This window comes from Rhinopithecus roxellana, chromosome 6 (assembly GCF_007565055.1).
Source record: "Rhinopithecus roxellana isolate Shanxi Qingling chromosome 6, ASM756505v1, whole genome shotgun sequence".
NCBI lineage: Eukaryota > Metazoa > Chordata > Mammalia > Primates > Cercopithecidae > Rhinopithecus > Rhinopithecus roxellana.
In genome coordinates this window covers 133,256,311-133,277,360 of record NC_044554.1, presented here as the reverse complement: position 1 = coordinate 133,277,360, position 21,050 = coordinate 133,256,311, and the positions used below count along the sequence as shown (strand labels likewise).

The window sequence follows — 21,050 nt, the reverse complement described above, 5'->3', positions numbered from 1 at the left end:
TTTGCTCTTTCTCAGCCAAAGATTTTATGTGACTCTTCAACAATGTTACTGCAAAATATGAAGGTTTATAGTGAGATGGTTCCGACATAAATTAGTATCTTAGGTACAAAAGAAATATGGACACATGTCTCAGAGACATCTCCTGTGCTGGTCCCAGTTGACTGAGTCCTTATGAAGACAAACTGAGTTATTTGGACTTTATCCTAAGGGCAATGGGAAACTTTAGGTATGGGTTGGATATTAACCAGGGAAAGGTCAGGTTTGTGAAATGAGATGGTTAAGTTCCAAAGCAAGAAATTACGATGGCAGTACATATAGATAGTAAGAAATTTAAACATTTTCAAGCTTTAATCAGTAAAATCAACAGGGTTTAGTGATTGATTGCATATGACAGTTGTGGAAGAGAGATGGGAAGTTGATAACACTATTTATGACTTAAACAATTGATGGCGGTTCAATGAGATAAGGAACACTAGAAGAGAATGTTTTGGACATATTTATGTTAAGGAAACTGGCCATCTTAGGTTTGTGATACATTGGAAGGATCTAGGTTTTCAGGAATGCCGCATATTAGTAATAAATATTTATAATTTAATAAATATATAAGCACATACATTTTATGAAGTGTAACATATAAAAATTTTAGAATACCAGCAAATAAAAACACAAAAATGAAAACATCGCCTTTCTTCTACCCAGATCACTACTCTACTGTCTTAGTGCATATTTGTCCATATTTTTCTATGCACAAATGTACGTATATAATTTTTTTACTAATTTGAGATCATTTTGTACAAACGTGTTTTACTCTTTTTTTAGTTATTTCTAATTTTCTATTTCAGTGAACTTCCATCTCATATAATACACATACCACATTTAGACTTCTCCATTTGATACCACAGTATTATTTACAGGTGCCCATTCAGTATAATGTTGGCTGTGGGTTTATCATAGATGGCTCTTATTATTTTGAGGTATGTTCCTTTAATACTTAGTTAATTGATAATTTTTAACATGAAGGGTTGTTGAATTTTATTGAAAGCCTTTTCTACTCTATTGAGGTAATTATGTAGTGTTTGTCTTTAGTTCTGTTTATGTGATGAGTCACATTTATTGATTTGCAAATGTTGAACAGACCTTGCATTCTGGGGATGAAGCCTACTTGATCATGGTGCATTAGCTTTTTGATGTGCTGATTGATTTGGTTTGCAGGTATTTTGTTGAGGATTTTGGCATTAATGTTTGTCAAGGATATTGGCCTAAAGTTTTCTTTTTTTGTTGGGTCCCTGCCAGGTTTTGATATAAAGATGAGGCTGGCCTCATAGAATTAGTTGGGGAGGAGTTCCTCCTCAGTTTTTTGGAATAGCTTTTCTATGGGAATGGTACCAGCTCTTATTTGTACATCTGGTAGAATTCAGCTGTGAATCCATTAGGTCCCAGGCTTTTTTTGGTTGATAGACTATTTATTACTGATTCAATTTCGGAGGTTGTTACTGGTCTATTCAGGGAATCAGTTTATTCCAGGCTCAGTCTTTGGAGGTTGTATATGTCTAGGAATTTATCTGCCTCTTTTAGGTTTTCTGGTTTGTGTGCATGGAAGTGTTCATAGTAGTTTCTCATGGTTGTTTTTATTTATGTGGGTTCATTAGTAACATTCCCTTCATCATTTCTAATTATGTTTATTTGGCTCTCCTCTCTTCTTTATTAGTCTAGCTAGTGACTTGTCTATTAATTTTTTCAAAAAACCAACTCCTGGATTCGTTGATTTTTTAAAAAAAATTTTATTTATGTATTTATTTATTTTTTGAAATAGAGTCACTGTGTTACCTAGGCTGGAGCACAGTGGCACGATCTCGGTTCTCTGCAACCTCCACCTCCCAGGTTTAAGTGATTTTTCTGCCCCAGCCTCCTGAGTAGCTGGGACTACAGGCGCGTGCCACGATGCCCAGCTAATTTTTGTATTTTTAGTAGAGATGGTGTTTCACTCTGTTGGCCAGGCTGGTCTCGAACTCCTGACCTCAGGTGATCTGCCCGCCTCGGCCTCCCAAAGTGCTGGGATTACAGGTGTGACCCATCATGCCCAGCCTCGTTGATCTTTTGAAAGGTTTTTTGTGTCTCAGTTTTCTTCAGCTCAGCTCTAATTTTTGTTATTTCTCATCTTCTTCTAGCTTTTGGGTTGTAAATCAGCATTTTCATCAGAGGTTGCAAAATGATGTTTTTCTATTCTACATTATTTGCTAGTATTCTTCCATAATGTTGAGCTTCTCATCAACTGGGCTGCTTAGTGCATTTCCTACTGAAGAGGCAGGAATGTACTTGATCCTTCCTTTTACTAAGTTTCAAAGTGAAGAGCTGTTTAAAATTGTGGTTTCAAGTGGTAACAAATGAGTTTTTTCAGTCTTTTTTTTTTAATAGAATTGTGGATCTTTGGATTTTTTATTCAATGTTTTAATCTTTTACAGTCCCTTTTTTAAATTTTCAAATTGCCATGACTTTGACAAGTTGTGGGCAAATTTTTACTATAAAAATCTGAAGCACATGAGAGTTCTGAACTAGAGATAGAAATTTAAGAGTTGTCAATGCGTAAGTAGTGGCTCAAGTCATGGGAGAAAATAATACTGCCTAAGGAGGATATAGGGTGGAAAACTAAGCAGCCCAGGTTAGCAATTTCCAGCATTTATAGGAAGAATCCTTACATATGTATTTGTGAGTTGTTTTTATTGAATTTTTTTCTCCACTGTTTTGCGAATTGTTTTATGAAATGACCAGAAATTACCAATTATCCTGATTGCTTTTATCCCGAACCTGTTAATGTTTTCTGCTTTTATTTTGATTTATTGTTTTTGAACTTGAATTCTATCCAGCCCCTCAAGAATGTTTAAACTTAGTTTTATGTTGAATATGCACAGTTGCAGTAAAAATTATCCTTTTTTTTTTTTTTTTTTTTTTGAGACAGAGTTTCACTCTTGTTGCCCAGGCTGGAGTACAATGGTGCAGTCTCAGCTCACTGCAACCTCCGCCTCCCAGGTTCAAGCAATTCTGCCTCAGCCTTCAGAGTAGCTGGGATTACAGGCACATGCCACCATGTCCAGCTAATTTTTTGTGTTTTTAGTAGAGACAGAGTTTCGCCATGTTGGCCAGGCTGGTCTTGAACTCCTGACCTCACATGATCCACCTGCCTCGGCCTCCCAAACTGCTGGGATTACGCCTGGCCTAAAAAGTATTCTTTTAGGATAAGAAATGAAAAAAAAAAAATAACATTTTAGTATTAATTAAGAAATTCCTTGGGAGGCCAAGATGGGTGGATCGCGAGGTCAGGAGATCGAAACCATCCTGGCTAACGTGGTGAAACCCCCATCTCTACTAAAAATACAAAAAATTAGCTGGGCATGGTAGCACACACCTGTAGTCACAGCTACTTGGGAGGCTGAGGCAGGAGAATCACTTGAACCTGGGAAGTGGGGATTGCAATGAGCTGAGATTGTATCACTGTACTCCACCCTAGGTGACAGAGTAAGACTCTGTCTCAAAAAAAAAAAAAAAAAAAAAGCAATTCCTAGAAAGCTGGATCAAAACTACCCATACTGATAGCACATGCATAGTAAATTTGGGAGTTAAAAAAATACATTGTATTCAGGACTATTACTGACTTGTTTTTTCCTCAAAAAATATTCTTTTTATAAACTAAAACCTTTATTGGTAATATAAAATTTTCTGTCACTGATATAAAATGCTAATATTTGTCCATTTTCTATTGAACATCTTTTAACAGACATTTTGTACATATAAAAAGTATATCGTATTACTAACATACCAATATTAGGTAAAAATGTCATTTGAATTTGAATTTTTATGATATTTTAATAAATACGATTGATGGTAAATATTGAATGATATGATGACAATGGTGGCAATGAAATCCAGTACCTTCCTTACACCAGACTGGAAACCTAGGTTCAGTTTCCAGTAAACTTGCCAGTTTTTAAAAAGCATCACTAAACTCTGTCAATCTCTTCACGTCTCAAGGAAGGAATATGATATTGTTTGATAATAAAACTGGATATTTTTATATCTCTTAAAAATTATGTATTTATTTGATCAACCTGATATTTCGAAATTTAATACTATGTGCCTTGGAAATTTTTAGTAAGCCCTTGGAATAATGAACTAACAAAGTACTTTTAGTAACATATTTCATCAACATATTGTAAATAACCACAGGCTATTTTGACTCCTCATAGTCACTGTTGGAGGCCCATGATATTGTGGCATCAAAATGTTATGATTCGCCTCCATCAAGCCCAGAAATGAATAATTCTTCTATCAATAATCAGTTATTACCAGTAGATGCCATTCGTATTCTTGGTATTCACAAAAGAGCTGGGGAACCTTTGGTGAGTATAGATAAATCAGTGCCCTATTAAATCTGAAATATGACATAATTTGTGGTTCAGTCACTATTTCATTTTTTTTCCTTTTCATAATGTTATGAAAGCTGTATTCTTATTTGGCCTGTGTATAAAGACACAGCTGATGCTGTCTCAATTTGGTTTAGTCTGCAAAATTAAACCAAAATGAAAAGTTAAACTGAGCTAGAAGTAGAAATATGGCAAGGGGTAGCAAAAAATTTCAGAAGATGACTACTATGTTTCTTCCTACCCTTAGAAGGCATGAACTGCCCTTGGAAGAAATGGTGACAGTATCAAAATATAGAAGGAAGTTGTTATTAAAAATCGAAGCCGTACTAGGACTAAGTAGTGAAGTTTACTATTCCTTGGTAAAATTTTTACTTCTGGATCTGACTATAAGAACAGTGAGTGCAAAAAAGGAAAAGCCAGGAATAAGTCCATCAGAATGCACAAAATACCTTTTTTTGCTCTGAGTTTCCATTTAGACTGTAAGATGCATCCTATCCACTAGTGTAGTAAACTATACTAGTACACAGTTTAATGGGAGTGAAATACTGAAACAGGAGAGAACATAGGAAAAGTAAGAATGATTCCTTTTACCTAGTTTTAGAATTATTTTCTTACATATGTTCATTAATATTTAAGCATTTCTCCCTAATAAATGAGAAATCTCTTTCTTATTTCTCATAGGGTGTGACATTTAGGGTTGAGAATAATGATCTGGTAATCGCCCGAATCCTCCATGGGGGAATGATAGATCGACAAGGTCTACTTCATGTGGGAGATATAATTAAAGAAGTCAATGGCCATGAGGTTGGAAACAATCCAAAGGAATTACAAGAATTACTGAAAAATATTAGTGGAAGTGTCACCCTAAAAATTTTGCCAAGTTATAGAGATACCATTACTCCTCAACAGGTGAGTAATAAAATTTTTGGTAGTATTAAAAATACTTTCATGTTCTTAATCACAGTGTTGGAAATAGCTATCAGTTGCTACTATTTTGCTAAAGAAAAGAGAAAAACAATCGATTTGAGTGTTCTGAAATGCCTTATTTTGTCATGGGTGAATTTTTGAATGTGTAAACAATGCTATTTTACTATTATAAAGGAAGTAGTAAGATTTCTTTGTGAACACCAGGAACCCTGGCATAGCAGTAACCTACAGCCAGGTATCAGAAGAACCATAAAGTCTTTGAATTATTAATGTAGCAAACATTTCTGACAGCTGTTATGTTCAGGCATTGTATTAGGCCCTGGGAGAGGATAAAAATGCAGTCCAGATCACCTCCAGCTTAGTGTTTGTGTGATGGATGAAATGACTGATGAGGCCAGAAAAGAGAATGGGTATAAAGAAAATCTTGGACCCCTGGTTTGCACACATTTGGTCTGTATTTTAAAACTAATTTTAGGTAAACTAGATAATTGAATGGGAAAATGTTTTAGTTATAGAGATTGTCTAGGCTTGGTATGTTAAGTGAATTCAAAAAGAAGAGAGATGAGATTATGTAACCAGGTGGCAGATATTTGAAGGTGTGAGGTGATTTGCGAACAATAGCTCTAATGAATGGTTAAAATGACCACTTAGGTTGAAATACTATTGCTGCCAATTATCAGCTTACCTTCTCTGTGCTTCATTTTTCTCATCTATATAGTTAGGAAAAAATTTTTCTCAGAAGTTTTTTATGAGGATTAAATGAGTTAATTCATGGAGTGCTGTCACAGCAACACCTGGCACACAGTGAGTGCTCAAGAAGTGGCTGCACTTCTGTGGTGATGAGGCAGTAGTGGTAAAATGGAACCGTAAAGAAAGAGTAAGAAAGTAATTGCAGAGGAAGAATTGAAAAGTATGATAGTGTTGGAACCAAAGAGAGGGTTTTCAAGCCTAAGTAATGTAGAAGTAGATACCTCTGATGTTCAGGTTTATTCCAGAAATGTATTGTTTGATGTATGAATGAAATTATAAGTTTTCTTACATAAGATACTGCCAGTGTATCTTATTTCATATTGTTAAAATGAGAGCTTAAAAGTCTAGTTCTTACATTTCCGTACAGTTATTTGAAATAACATTTCATTGTCTATTTTAAACTGTTCTTTCAAAGGTAAGGATAGATTATTTAGTCATGAATATTAGCATGTAAATTGAACTTCTGAAAATAGATAGGCTTGTAATTAACTTCGGTTGAAATGAAGGTAGTTTCGTGGTCCTCAAGGAAAAGAATTGTGAAAAATAAATGATATTAGTACTTAGACATTTCGTATCAGTAGTACCTCTCAGACTACCTTTATTCCTCAGTTGGCAAATTTTGATTTGTGACACCTGAGGCCTTATCTTGGACTTGCGTAGGTTGGAAGAGTAAGATCTAGAATTTACATATTTTATTTATTATTATGTGTTAGTTGTAGTAGGAAGATTTTATTTTCCCTCTGTAGTCCAAACTCCAGACTTCCTCTAGCTCACCATGGCTGTAATAGACTTTTATAGGCAAAATAAAATTTTATAGTATTAATAACTAGGACTTTGGCCCAAATTCCTACATAGATTTTGCATCTGGTAAACTAACTGAATACGATGAAATGCAAGGATATTTAGCCTTGGTTTAAACATAAGTTTTCCCTGTTCCATACCCTCTCAAACTCTGCTTTTCACTTAGCATTTAGAGCTGGGGGAATGAATTCACGTAGGAGAGGAGGAGTCTTACAAGCCTGAGGCAACCTGAGGCCTGTCTTGCCATAAAGAAGAAGAGAAACTATAACATGAAGGCTTCCAAAAGAACATCCAAATTGAGACTTTTTTTTTTTTTTTACATGAAAAAGGGAACATTACTCATATGCTGGAATCATAGACATAAACCAGGGCATCTGCAAACCGTGGGCATCCTATTAAGATGCTATAGGGAAGCAAGGGCATTTTGCCTCTTCAACTCTTTCACTAAAATCTCCACTGTGTAGTACTGTGGAGATTGTCTCAGGTCTGGATTGCTGCAAGAGCAAATGAAAGCCAAGAACTCTTCCGTACCATGGTAATGTTTTTCAAAAGCATAGTCAGTAGATTATCTTTATCAGAATCATTTCAGGTGCTTGGTAAAAGTCCAGAATCTGCTATGGGACATAAGTATCTATATTTAAATTTTGAAGACCAGAGTGAGTTAGAAGTAGCCAATTCTGAAGTTCTTCAACTTATATATAGCTTAGATTCCCAGAGGCTATTCATAATTCCATTTGTTTTATTAAGGCCAACTGATAGGAATTCTTTCTTATTCTTTGGAACCAACATGACCTGGACAACTAGAAACAATATAACAAAATATATCACAGGACTATTTCACTCAAGGATATTCATTAAAAATTCTCAACAAAGTATTAGCAAATCAGATTTGATTGTGTATATAACAAAGATAATACAACATATCCAAGTTAGATTTATTATCCCAGGTATGCTAGGAGAGTTTCATATTAGAAAATCCATATGTAACTAAGCACATTAACAGACGAAAAGAGAATAACCTCAATGGAGAATTTGATAAAATTCAATGATTTTTAAAAATGATTAGTAAATTAGAAATAGAAGGGAAAAGCCTTAATTTTATTACAAAAGAAAAAAAACGAGAACAAACGTTATTGTGAATTAACTAATGTTAGAAGCTTTCCCTTTAAAGTCAGAAACTGGCCTTTCATCTGGTCTGCCTGAGACCTCTAGTGCCAACCCCAATACCACATGAAGTTTTATTTCCACTCACGAAATTCCACTTTCGTTTTCATTATAAAATGAAAAAGCCTTCACAAACCGAGAAGAACTTGCCAAATTTCAAGCACAATTGTACATTGGTAAAAAGGAACTGCCCTCAGATGATACAGCAGACATTATCTATTGCAACAGATGATTAAAAAAATCTTTAGTTCTCCTGAAAGAAAGTAGAAATAAGCAATATCTCTGATATTAAAGAGGTATGTTTACAAACCAAGGAATGGTGATCTACACTAACAATCGCAATGTTCAGACATCTCTAGCAGCAAACACTTTGACCATTATACCAGCCATGCTGAGACAAAGCAGCTAACAGAAATGCCACCCAGTGTCTTAAACCAGCTTGGTGTCAACAAGCTTAACGAAACTGGCAGAAGCTGGATGGGGAAGTACCACTCACTTTTGGGGAAGTGGTGATCTTGTTCAGAATTTTGATGAAGCTTCCAACAATGAGGCAAACTGAATTGATTCAACTTCTAAAAAATAATAAAATTTCAAGAATTTTAACTGCTTTTAAAATGTTTTATATACGATAAAATGTAAACCTATGATATTTTAAATTCCAAGGCCCTTGGACACTGGGACAATGCTACTTTTTAATTATTGATTATACACAGTTATTTATTTGCAATTAGCCAGAAAATAGTTTAAAACAAAGATAAAGGCTTTGCCTAGTTAAAAAAAAGAGAAAGAAACTAGAGAAGGGTGCTCACTAGCACCACTTCTATTTAATATTTTCTTGAAGGATCCATAAGTACAGTCTGACAAAAATAAATTATAGAAGCAAAATGTTTGGAAAGGAGGCAATAAAACTTTTTATTTACAAATATGAGTTTTTGCATAGAAACCCCTCAAAACTACAACTTATTAGAAATAATAAAGTTTACCAAGGTACCTGAAAATAAGATTAAGACACAAAACTCAATTGCATTTCTGTATGTCATCAACAAACGTCTAGAAATGTAACTATGACATCATTTATAGTACAGTCAGAGAATGTCACATTTATGTCTGGGAATAAATCTAACCTAAAAAATTCAAGACCTCTACACAAAGGAATTATGAAGAGGATCTAAATAAGCAGGTATATCATATCATGGACAGGAAGACAATATTGTGAAGATGTTGATTTTTCACGCATTGACTTGCAGATTTAATGGAATTCCAGTCAAAACAGGGTTTTCCATGGAATTTGATAAGATGAATAGCCAAGACACTTTTGAACCAGAAAAGCAGGAATGGGGTCTGATTATTAATGTTTAGGAATTAAGATACTGTGATGTTGGCATAGGAAGAGACAGCATGATCAGTGGACTTTTAGGGAGCTCAGAAAGAGACTTACACATACATATTACTTTGATATGTGACAGAGATAATGTCTTTCAATGTGGAAAGGAGAGATGATCCAATGAATGGGGGGAACTGGTTATTCTAGGGATACTGTTTGAAATTGTGTTTCATTCTGCATAGAAAAATCAAGTAAAAGGGGACATATGTTCAGTAAACATGTAAAGATGTATTAAAAATCATAATGTGATATACCATTAAGTTGGTAAAAATTGTAGCTGTGAATCAACAGCATCTTTTCTACATTGTTGGTGGCAGTGTGTATTGTTATAAACACATTAGGAAGAAAAGTTTAATAATGTCTCTTAGAGTTCAATATTCACGTATATCCAGCTGCAATAATTCCCTAGAGCAATTCTTATGTATGTACAGCTGGAAACATGTTAATAAGCATGTAAACCCCAGAAGATTACATGTATATAGCATGATACTTTTTTTAAGTTTAAAATAACTAAATATATAATTTTAAAGAGTACATATAGATGCAATAGAACTATATACAAAATGAAAAGTAAGGAGTTTGTGAACCCAAGATTCAGGGTGAAGTGTGCCTTGGTTGGGGAAATCAGAATGATGGGATGGGATGGAATGAGGGCAGGAGAATCAAGTAGGATTTTAATGTTAGTTTTAGGTGGCAAGTGCGTTGCTGTCTATTATATTATTAAAACTAATTAAATCAACAAAAGCAGTCCTTGCATGAACCAGTGATATAAACATAATAATTGTGATTGGTATAATTTTGGCTTAGGTTAGTAGTTAGTAGATTTTTTTTTTTTTTTTTTTTTTTTTGACGGAATCTAGCTCTGTCACCCAGGCTGGAGTGCAGTGGCGTGATCTTGGCTCACTGCATTCTCCACTGCCCGGGTTCAAGCAATTTTCCTGCCTCAGCCTCCCAAGTAGCTGGGACTACAGGTGTGTGCCATCATGCCCAGCTAATTTTTGTATGATTTTTAAAATAAAATTTTCTATATGGCTGAGGCTTGAATTTGTGGCCCTCAGATATTTATCAGAGAGGAACATGGATTGCCCTTCAAAACTTTTTTAACCAAACGTATATTCTTGTTACCTTACTGTTCTCAAAAATGTGTGTGTACATCTGTATGTAAAACCAAGTTCATACACTGAAAATTTGTAGAAAAAGCATCCTTCCTTGACCATCTCAGCTAGTGTTGTGGAAAATCTCTTAGCAATGATAATCACTTTGTTCACCATCTTGTTACTCACTCTGAAGTGCAGATTCAGATGGACCTGGAACTATGATTTAAGAACTAGGTTCTATAAGCAACATGTGCACCATGTTTAGCCAGCACATTCTCAAATGAATTACTAGCCGCCTTCTGATTTAACATCAGGGTCAAGGTGGAACTGGTTTTCTAGCCATTTCATCCATTTAATTTTTTTTCCCACTAATTATTGTCATTTGCATAAGCATAGTGTATTCCTGTGCCATATTTTCTCAATACTTCTACTGTTTTTATCTTTACTTTTAAAAATATCCTTGAGATAAAGTTTATATAAATAAAGTGTACAATTTGATACATGTGGACATACATAATGTACCCGTGAAATCAACACAGTTGAGATGGTGAACACTCCCAGAAATGTATTTGTGTCCATTTCTTTTTCTTTCTTCCTTTTTTGAGACAGGGCCTCACTCCTTCACCCAGGCTGGAGTGCAGTGACATGATCACAGCTCACTGCAGCCTCAGCCTCCCAGGGCTCAAATAATCCTTCCACCTCAGCCTTCTGAGGAGCTGGGACCACAGACATGCACCACCACACCTGGCTAGTTTTTTTTTTTTTTTTTTTTTTTTTTTTGTAGACACAGGGTTTCGCCACGTTGTCCAGGCTGTCTTGAACTCCTGTGCTCAAGCAATCTGCCTGCCTCAGCCTCCTAAAGTGCTAGGTTTACCGGCATGAGTCATTGCTCCTGGCCTCCCAGCTTCTTTGTGTCCACTTCTCATCCTTCCCTCCTGCTCCTTTTTTCTCTCCCACCACTGACTCCAGGCAGCTACTGCTCTGCTTTTTGTCACTTTAAATTATTTTGCATTTTCCATATTTTTATATAAATGGAATACATGTATTCTTTTTTGAATATTGTTTGATTCATTTGTTTAGCTTCCCTCAGCATAGTTGTTTGGGGATTCATTCATGTTATGTGTATTGATAGTTCATTTATTTTTATTGACAAGTAATATTCCATTGCATGGCTGTACCACAGTTTGTTTATCCATTACCTGGCTGATGAATATTTTTTTGTTGCCAGTTTGGGGCTTTTACAAATAAAGCTGCTATGGACATTTACATATAAGTCTCTTGAGTATATACCAGGAGTTGAAGGATTGAGTCATATGGTAGGTATATGTTGAACTTCTGAAGAAGTTAGTATACCAACTTAAATTTCCACCAACATTGTATGAAAGTTCCAATTACTCTGCAGTTTGGACAACATGTGGTATGGCCAGTCTTTAAAGTTTTAGCCATTCTAATAGTGTGTAGTGGTATCTCATTGTGATTTTAATTTCCATTTTCCTAATAACTAATAATATTGAACATATTTTTATGTGTTTATTTGCCATACTTATGTGCACTTTGGTGAAGTGTCTTCAAATCTTTTGTCCATTTTTTGTTGAATTGTTTTTCTTAGTTTTGAGTATTCTTTATGTATTCATGATACAAGTGCTTCATCAGAATTGGGATTTGCCAAGACTTTCTTCCAGTCTCTATCTTGTCTTTTCATTCTCTTAACAATGTCATTCAAAGAGCAGAAGTTCTGAATTTTTATGAAATCCAATTTATCATTTTTTTTCTTTGAGTCATCCTTTTGTGGCTTTATTTAAGAAGTCTTTGTATAACCTAAGGTCATGAAGATTTTCTCCAATTTTTTTTCCCACAAGTTTTACAGTTCTATCTATGCTATACATCTGAGTCTATGATACATGTACTGTATGTTAATTTTTATATAGGATGTGAGGAAAGGATCAAAGTTTATATTTTGCATATGAATATTCAATTTTTCCAGCTCAGTTTTTTGAAAAGACTATTTCTTTCATCAAATTTGGAAAAACTTTGACAGTAGTTTCTTCAGACATTTTTTCTATTTTTCTGTTTCTCCTGTCCTCCGGTGACTTTAGTTACACGAATATTAGGCCTCTTGAAGTTGTCCCGTGGCTCACTGATTAGTTCATTTATTTCAGCCTTTTTTCTCTGTATTTTTCATGTTGGATATTTTCTATTGTTTTGTCTTCAAGTTAACTGATCTTTTCTTTTGCAACTTCTAATCTGCTGTTAATCACACCTAGTGGGTATTTTTCATCTCAGATATTTTGGCTTTCATTTCTAGAAGTTCAGATTGCCTCTTTTTTATATCTGCATGTGTTTAATAGACTTAATCCTTCCTATAGTTTCTTGAACCATGAATATAATATGTAAAGTTAAAACAATTACTGTAACGTCCTTGTCTACTAATTCTAGCATATTTGTCATTTCTGGGTCACTTGATTTTTCTCCTTGTTGTAGGTTATATTTTCCTCCCTTTTTGCATGCTTGGTCATTTTTGATTGGCTGCCAGGCATGAATTTCACCTTGTTGGGTACTGGATATTTTTGTATTAGTAAATACTCTATTTATTTTTTCTTCCAACTCTTTTTTTTTTTTTTTTTTTTTTTGGAGTCTCTGTCACCAGGCTGGAGTACAGTGGCGCAATCTCGGCTCACTGCAACCTCTACCTCCTGGGTACAAGCGATTCTCCTGCCTCAGCCTCCCAAGTAGCTGGGACTACAGGCACGTGCCACCAGGCCTAGCTAATTTTTTTATTTTTAGTAGAGACAGGGTTTCATCATGTTGGCCAGGATGGTCTCGATCTCTTGACCTCATGATCCATCTGCTTCAGCCTCCCAAAGTGCTAGGATTACAGGCATGAGCCACTGCTCCCGGCCCTTCCAACTTTTAGGCTCAAGAGGTGTGTGTACAGGTATGTTACATGGATAAATTGCATGTTTCTGGAGTGTAGTGTACAAATGATTTTGTCACCCAGGTAGTGAGCATGATACCTGATAGGTAGTTTTTCATTCCTCACCCTCCTCTTATCATCTGGCTTCAAGTAAGCCTCAGAGTCTGTTGTTCCTCTCTTTGTGTCGATATGTACTCAATGTTTAGCACCCACTTACAAGTGAGAACATGTAGTAATCTGGTTTTCTGTTCCTGCATTAATTGGCTTAAGATAATGGCCTCCAGCTATGTACATGATGCTCAAAGGACATGATTTTATTCTGTTTATGGCTGCATAGTACTCCATGATGTATATATGCCAAAATTTCTTTATCCAGTCCACCATTATTGGGCATCTTGGTTGATTCTATATCTTTGCTGTTGTGAAAAGTGCTATGTTGAACATATGTGTACATGTGTCTTTATGGTAGAACGATATATATTCCTTTGGGTATATACCCGCTAATGGGATTGCTGGGTCAAATAGTAGTTCTGTTTTAAGTTCTTTGAGAAATCTCCAAAATGCTTTCCACAGTGGCTGAACTAATTTACATTTCCACTAGCAGTTCCCTTTTCTCTGCAACTTTGCCAACATCTGTTATTTTTTGACATTTTAGTAATAACCATTCTTAAACTTTGTTCTAGGATACAGATGATTCTTTTAAATCTTCCTTTTTAAGATTTATTAGATATGATTGCAGGATGTAGTTTAGCTCATAACCCTTCTAAGTATTCACGGCCTGTGAATTATAAAGGTTTTTCCACCTGTCCTGGTGAGAACAGAAACTTCTTGACTGTATACAACTTCCCTATATTGTTCCCTGTAATGCTTTCAAATGATTCTTTACCATCATTGAGGAAAGAGTTACACAGAGAGAGGGTGCAGGTAGCTTCCTCATACACATGCATTGATTAAGTACTCAGCTGAAAACAGAAGGAGTCCCTCACAATTCTCTCTGCAGTCCTTCCTCACTGATACTGTGTTCCATGCACTGTAACCACCTTGATCTCCCAGGTCTCCCAGTGCATCTCATGAACTTGGAGACCATCAGGCTTCACCTTTCTCCCTTTCTGAGTTGCAGCCTGGAAACTCTCTGTCCTGTTAGCTGGGGCAATTGTGTAGCTCATCTTGTTTCTTCCCATCTTTTGGGATCACTGTCTTCATTGCCTGATCTCTGACATCTTGAAAGACATTGTTTCACATATTTTATCAACGTAGTTTTTAGTTATTTCAAGTTGGAGGGTCCTTGTTACTTCATCTGAATCCAAATGGGAGTCATTTATCTTTATTACCTTAAAAATTTAATTTTTGTATAGGTGAATCATTCCCATGGTTCGGAAATCAAAAAGTGTAAATATGTATTCAGTTGAGATCTCCCTCTGAATCCTTCCCACTACCAACCTAGTCCTCATCCCCCCACCAGTACAAACTATGCTATTAGTTTATCTTTCCAGAATTTCTTCATTCATATGCGAGTAAATAAAAATTACATATCCTTTTTCACCTTCCACCTCCTTTTTCATAGAAAGGTTGCATAGTATACATGCTATCCTGAACCTTATTTTTTTTACTTAACCATCTGTCTTGAGGATATTTCCTTATTGCTGCGTACACTTCCTGTTGACACACACCACCTACATACACACACTTTTTTAACGACTAAATATAGTGCCACATCATGTAGACATACCGTCATTTGTTTAACCAGTTCCTTTTTTGTTAAACAATTAGGTTGCTTCCAATCTTTTGCTGTTAGGAATAATGTAGTCTTATGCATAAGTCATTCTGGATGTATCTGCATAACATAGCTGTTGAATACATTCCCAGACATGGATTACTAGGTCAGAGGGTTTATGCATTTGTAATCTTGATAGCTATTGCCAAATTGGCCTCCCAAGAGGTTGAACCATTCTTCTACAAGCCATTTAGAAAGAAAATGCCTATTAACCCACAGTTCTTTTATAGAATGTTTATAAAATACAAGGATTTCTGCTAATCTGATAGGAAAAAGGTGTTATAAGGTAGTTTTAATTTGTATTTCTACTCTGAATGAGGTTGTTGAACATCTCTTATGCTTAAAAGCCATTTGTACTTCCTTTTCCTTGTACTTTAAATTGTTTTGGTCATGCAGTTTTTAGTAATAAGAATATGAAATAGAAATATTTTAGTAGGTGGTGTTTAGTCATTTCTTAATGATGAATGAGCAGTTAACATCCATAGCCTATAAGTGCAACACTTTAAATTGCATTTAATAAAATATAATTATACTAAGTCTAGTCGTATCTTTAATGGTTTTAGAGTCATTACAAAATGGTTAGATCAAAGGTTGGGTTAATTGATTTTTCAGAAAAATTTTCAAAGTTCAAAGTAAAATCAGGTTAATCTGAGTTTTTGACCCTAAGAGTAATGTTCTAAAACTACTTTGATAAATGAAAAAAAAAAATAGAAATTGTTCTAGAAATCTTTTACCTTTGAGAGATGTGGTTTGTATTCCACAAATAATGGCATGTCCGTAACAATTCCATGGATGTTGGAGGAATGAATATTTGAAATTTGGACTATCTTGTAAAGTCTGAGCTTTATGGTTACAATATATATTCTGTTCCACACAAAAGAATGGTAATCACATTCATGGTTAGATGACAGGATTCTCTTGCTATTCTTCAATCATTGCATCTTTCTTGAGAAGTAAGGAGTATGCAGGTATTTTTATAACTTTGCATACCAATCCTTTCTTTCTGCTTGATCTCAAATACCTTTAACTTTTTGTTCTATCATTTATAACTTGCAGGTATTGTACTTTGTGGACAATTAATTAGGGAGGTAGTTGTCTTACCAAATGAGTGAAGTAATAAAATGGTCTAGTAGTTTGTTTATATTTTCTTAATTTATTATAAATTAAAAGTCTGGCTTTATTTATGCAATTACAAATATATTTTTAGAGTTGCATCAATATGGAGAGGCATCCAGCACACATCCATCAGGTATGCTGTCATTCCAGAACATTCTCTGGTACTTCATTTTTCTGTCTTATCAGCCAACTAAATTTTCTTTGATTAAATTTAATTATTTTGGTTTTTTCCCGTTGTCAAAACATGGAGCTGCATGACATTATCAAGTTAGCCAATTGTCACACTTTAGCAATCTTAATGTTTGTATGCTTGCTTTTTAGATCTAAAATTATATATCAGGAAAAAAAATTATTGACTTACTGATTTAAGGATTAATATTTAGCTTTTCTAGAGTAGTTGAAAATGTTCTGAATGCTTTCTGTGAAAATCATCTAATTATAAATAAGATTTTATTACATGTTCCCAGATTTAGTTATTTTAAAATTATTTTGTATGCATTGATCACAATACTTTTACCACACTAATAATATAATATGTCTACTTGTGTTATTTGAATTGTTTGATTACAGAAATATGATAAACAAATAGAAAAAGAACATTGTTATTTTGACTAATTGTGTGCTTTCTTGCTTATTAAAGTTTACATGCTGATTAATGCTAAGGCGATTCTTTAGAAGATAACATTTGAATTTCTATAAATATGTATAAAACAAGTCTGTTTTAAGAATCAATTGGGCTGGGCACAGTGGCTTATGCCTGTAATCCCCATACTTTGGGAGGCCGAGGAGGGCAGATCGCTTGAGATCAGGAGTTTGAGACCATCCTGGCCAACATGGTGAAATCTGATCTCTACTAAAAATACAAAAATTAGCCAGGCGTGGTAGCACATACCTGTAATTTCAGCTATTTGGGAGGCTGAGGCAGGAGAATCACTTGAACCTGGGAGGCAGAGGTTGCAGTGAGCAGAGATCACGCCACTGCACTCCAGCCTGGGTAAAAGAGTGAGACTCCATCTGAAAAAAAAAAAAGAAAGCAATTGGTCTGAACTTTCCATCAAATACCAAAAATGCATAATTTAATTAGAATTTAAATTAAAGCAAATAAGCCAAATAGTCCCAGTTTTGGAAATCATAACTAACAGTGTTAACTGACATACTTTTATTAATAAAGCAAATGTGAAAGAAATATATGTACACAAATGAATTTAAAATGGAAAATAGTTTCAAGACTTTTTCAGTATTTGTCTTACAATGAATTTAATGTTGATCATTTAAATTTAAGATGAGCATATAAATCAGAGCAAGGTGATTCGAGAAAAGTATTTAAGACTACCAAATATATTTCATATCTGACTTCGACATGAACTTTTATTAATTTTGGTTTCAGGGCCTTTTCACAGAGTTCTAATACATCTGAAATATATACCTTAAATCAACTACCTATATTATTTCAGGATGTTAATTGGATCATAGCATTTGCTTGCTTTAAAAATTATGCGGTGCTGGTTGGAAAATTAAGTGAAAAGATTGAAGGAAAGTGGAAGAATGGTGGGATAGAATGATTATCAAACTCTTATTGATTTAAAGTTAGATATTAGAGATGAAGTTTTATTATCTTTGATACCAAAATCTGTTAAATTAAATTCAGTGGAAGTGATACAACTATAGTATTTTTAATTGTGCTGTGTGTTTTAGGTATTTGTGAAGTGTCATTTTGATTATAATCCATACAATGATAACCTAATACCTTGCAAAGAAGCAGGATTGAAGTTTTCCAAAGGAGAAATTCTTCAGATTGTAAATAGAGAAGATCCAAATTGGTGGCAGGTTAGTATGCTTCTCAGAAGTTCCTCAACTACTTTTCTAATTTTAATCTTAGATCTGGTTAATGTCTGAATATTCAGGAAGAATATTAGCATTTGTTACAATGATTTTTCCCACATGAACAGCTCCTGCTTCATGGCTACTAATTTTGTGGACATAAGATCAAATTGGGAGGAGATTTGCAAGTAGCTCTTAATAAGTGCAGAATTAACCAGCCTGTGGCACTAACCAGTTGGTTTAGGGAATAGACCAATTGGTTTTTTTCACATGGGTAATTGCATTAAAATATGCTATTGACCAAGAAGAACTCACTTAGGTCATCCCTTTTAAAAAGATATTTGGGTTTTGTTTATTTTAATAGGAGTCTTTTACTATGAAGTAAGTCTTTCTCTTGTCTCCTCTCCCTCATGTTCGTTCATAGCAAGTAAAGCATAATTTCTTAAGGTCTTAATGTCTATTTGCTCACCTCTTCTCAGATACTGGGAAATGGAGGTTCACTCTATCGGTTTTGTTTGGTTTTGGATTAAAATCTGTGTATATGGAAAGAGATGTGTATTATCACTGCATTTTTCCCTCCTTTTTTCAGAAGATCTGTTTAATGGTATTCTTTTTTCTTCTCCTAATGTAGCTTTCAGAAACCCCTAGCAGCAGTAATAAGTCTGTTTTTGTAATTATTTATATTAGCTAACAACCACAGTATTCAGAACTGGAGAAACTGACAAGTCAGGAAGTCTGAAATGCCTTAAACTATCAAAGCAAATGAGAGTTTTACTAAAGAACAAGGAGTAAGAGGAAAGGATCCAGGACTTAGCACCAAATTCTAAAATTAACTGAAATATTGGTAACTCACATTAGCTCTAAAATATAGATCTACTTCTAAGGAGAAACAAATCACAGAATGACAGCAGTCTTACTAACGTGTCCTTAAATTTAAATTAAGACATTATTACGTATAGGTGCACTGTGTGTTGAGACAGCTAAGAAATGGGTAAATTAAACAGAATCCATGATTTCAAGAGGTTTCCCCTGAACTTTTTAGATCCCTCATTTAAAAAATCTCTCTGTGGCTGTGTCCTTTATTGAATTATTCTAGTTTTCCTTCTTTGTTCTTTTTCCTATGAATGCGATCTCTTAGTTTTCTCTTCTAACCTCAATTCTTCTCTCAGTTTCTCCCTGCATTTTGATGGTTGGTTACTTTAATTCTGTTTTTCAGGATTTTAATTGCTAAAAGTTATACTAGATTTTCTATGCTAGTTGTAAGGTTAGAAATACTAACTTTGTGAGATAAATCACTAACAGCCAGTTCTCCAGCCACTATTTTAAAATATTTCTCTTTGGAGCTTATTTTAAAAGTTAGCTATTTTACATTAGGTAGAGTTTTGCCTAGTTTAAATTTACAAGCTCTTGGGATATTCATACTCCTGGTAGCATAAATTAAAATCTACACTTTATATTCCAAATAGTATCTCCTTTTCATTTGATTTGGCTTGAAATACCAGCATAGTAGGATTAAGGTTGACAGTAAATGTCTTTTAAAGGGTGCTAGATAAAATGTCGTGTTGATACATCTTATTATAGAATAGTGTTTATTTTCCTTTTCCAACTTAGTATTATAAATAAGAAGTTTGAGCAATTTAACTTGTATTTTGGTCCCCAAATTTCACTACCAGATATCAGATATGAAGAATTTTAGGTGCCAATTGATTCCTCAGTGCTGAATTGTTTAAATATCTTAACTGACAATGCTATGGATGTAAATCTCAAGGTTGTTTTTAAGAGTAAATATGACTTTTTTTTTAACTGACCACTGCTTGTCCTACTTAATAGAATATGGTCTCAAATTTTGGTCACTGAGATATACAATTCGTTAATTTGATTCTAGGCTAGCCATGTAAAAGAGGGAGGAAGCGCTGGTCTCATTCCAAGCCAGTTCCTGGAAGAGAAGAGAAAGGCATTTGTTAGAAGAGACTGGGACAATTCAGGTGATGAGCTCGACACAATAAGTAACAAGGAGTCCTTTGTGACCACCTTTCTTTGTCTCTTTTGTCTAAATAAGCAAATGCATTTATTTAAAATATGTCTAGAATGAATCCCTCCCTCTGCTTTAGCTCTCATAAGTAATCTTTTTGTTCCCGTTCTGCCACCTCCTGGTAGAGTATCAAAATTCAGTGGCTTAACTCACCCCCACCCTCTTTTGCTTCCTAGGATGCAACATTGGGAAGATAATTCTCCCACCCCTATAAAATACTACAGGGCAATTTTTTCATGTTCTGACATACTGCTTAAGTTATATTTGTTTTATCATCCTTCAGGACCTTTTTGTGGAACTATAAGTAGCAAAAAGAAGAAGAAGATGATGTATCTCACAACCAGAAATGCAGGTAGGTTTTAAATACTTTTTGAGAAGTCCAAGTGAAGTAGCTATATGTCATTTAGCGTGGTATAAACTCTGAATATACAGCTTTAAGTGAATGTAATTCAGATTAGTACCTAGTTGCAAGGGGCTGGCATATGAACACATGGTGCAATACAATATAAATTATTTAAATCCTGATATATACTACCATGTGCTTTATTTTGTGAGTATAGTTTACAACAAAACAAATTGGTTAGGATTTTTACTTGTCTTAATGAAGAAGCAGTATTATAATTGAAACTATTTGTCCAGAGAATTTTGAAATAGTAATTTATGTGCCATTTCTAAAGGGTAGAATGCCTTTGTCAAGATGTTAAAAGAGTTATGTTTAAGGGCAACTGTATCCTGCTATAACACTGACCATGGTACTTTTAGAAAAATAGCACTGGACCAAATAAATATTGGTCTGATATAATAGAATTCCTTCTTAAATCTTTTAGTCATGCAGAAAGAAATACTTTTAAA

At 34.5% G+C, this 21,050-nt stretch overlaps 1 protein-coding gene across 12 annotated transcripts in view; it reads left to right on the top strand.

Annotated features, from left to right (window-relative positions):
* Window positions 1–21,050, top strand: part of MPP6 (membrane palmitoylated protein 6) — a 104,155-nt gene that overhangs the window by 64,049 nt on the left and 19,056 nt on the right. For 10 of the 12 annotated variants that reach the window (XM_030933114.1, XM_030933113.1, XM_030933112.1 and 7 more), the window contains 6 exons: window positions 4,242–4,394; window positions 5,100–5,327; window positions 16,437–16,478; window positions 18,041–18,172; window positions 20,052–20,151; window positions 20,482–20,550. In XM_030933114.1, coding sequence (XP_030788974.1) covers window positions 4,242–4,394; window positions 5,100–5,327; window positions 16,437–16,478; window positions 18,041–18,172; window positions 20,052–20,151; window positions 20,482–20,550 — 724 coding nt within the window. The remainder of the gene's footprint in view (window positions 1–4,241; window positions 4,395–5,099; window positions 5,328–16,436; window positions 16,479–18,040; window positions 18,173–20,051; window positions 20,152–20,481; window positions 20,551–21,050) is intronic. The other 2 variants (XM_030933109.1, XM_030933115.1) reach the window with 1 other exon arrangement.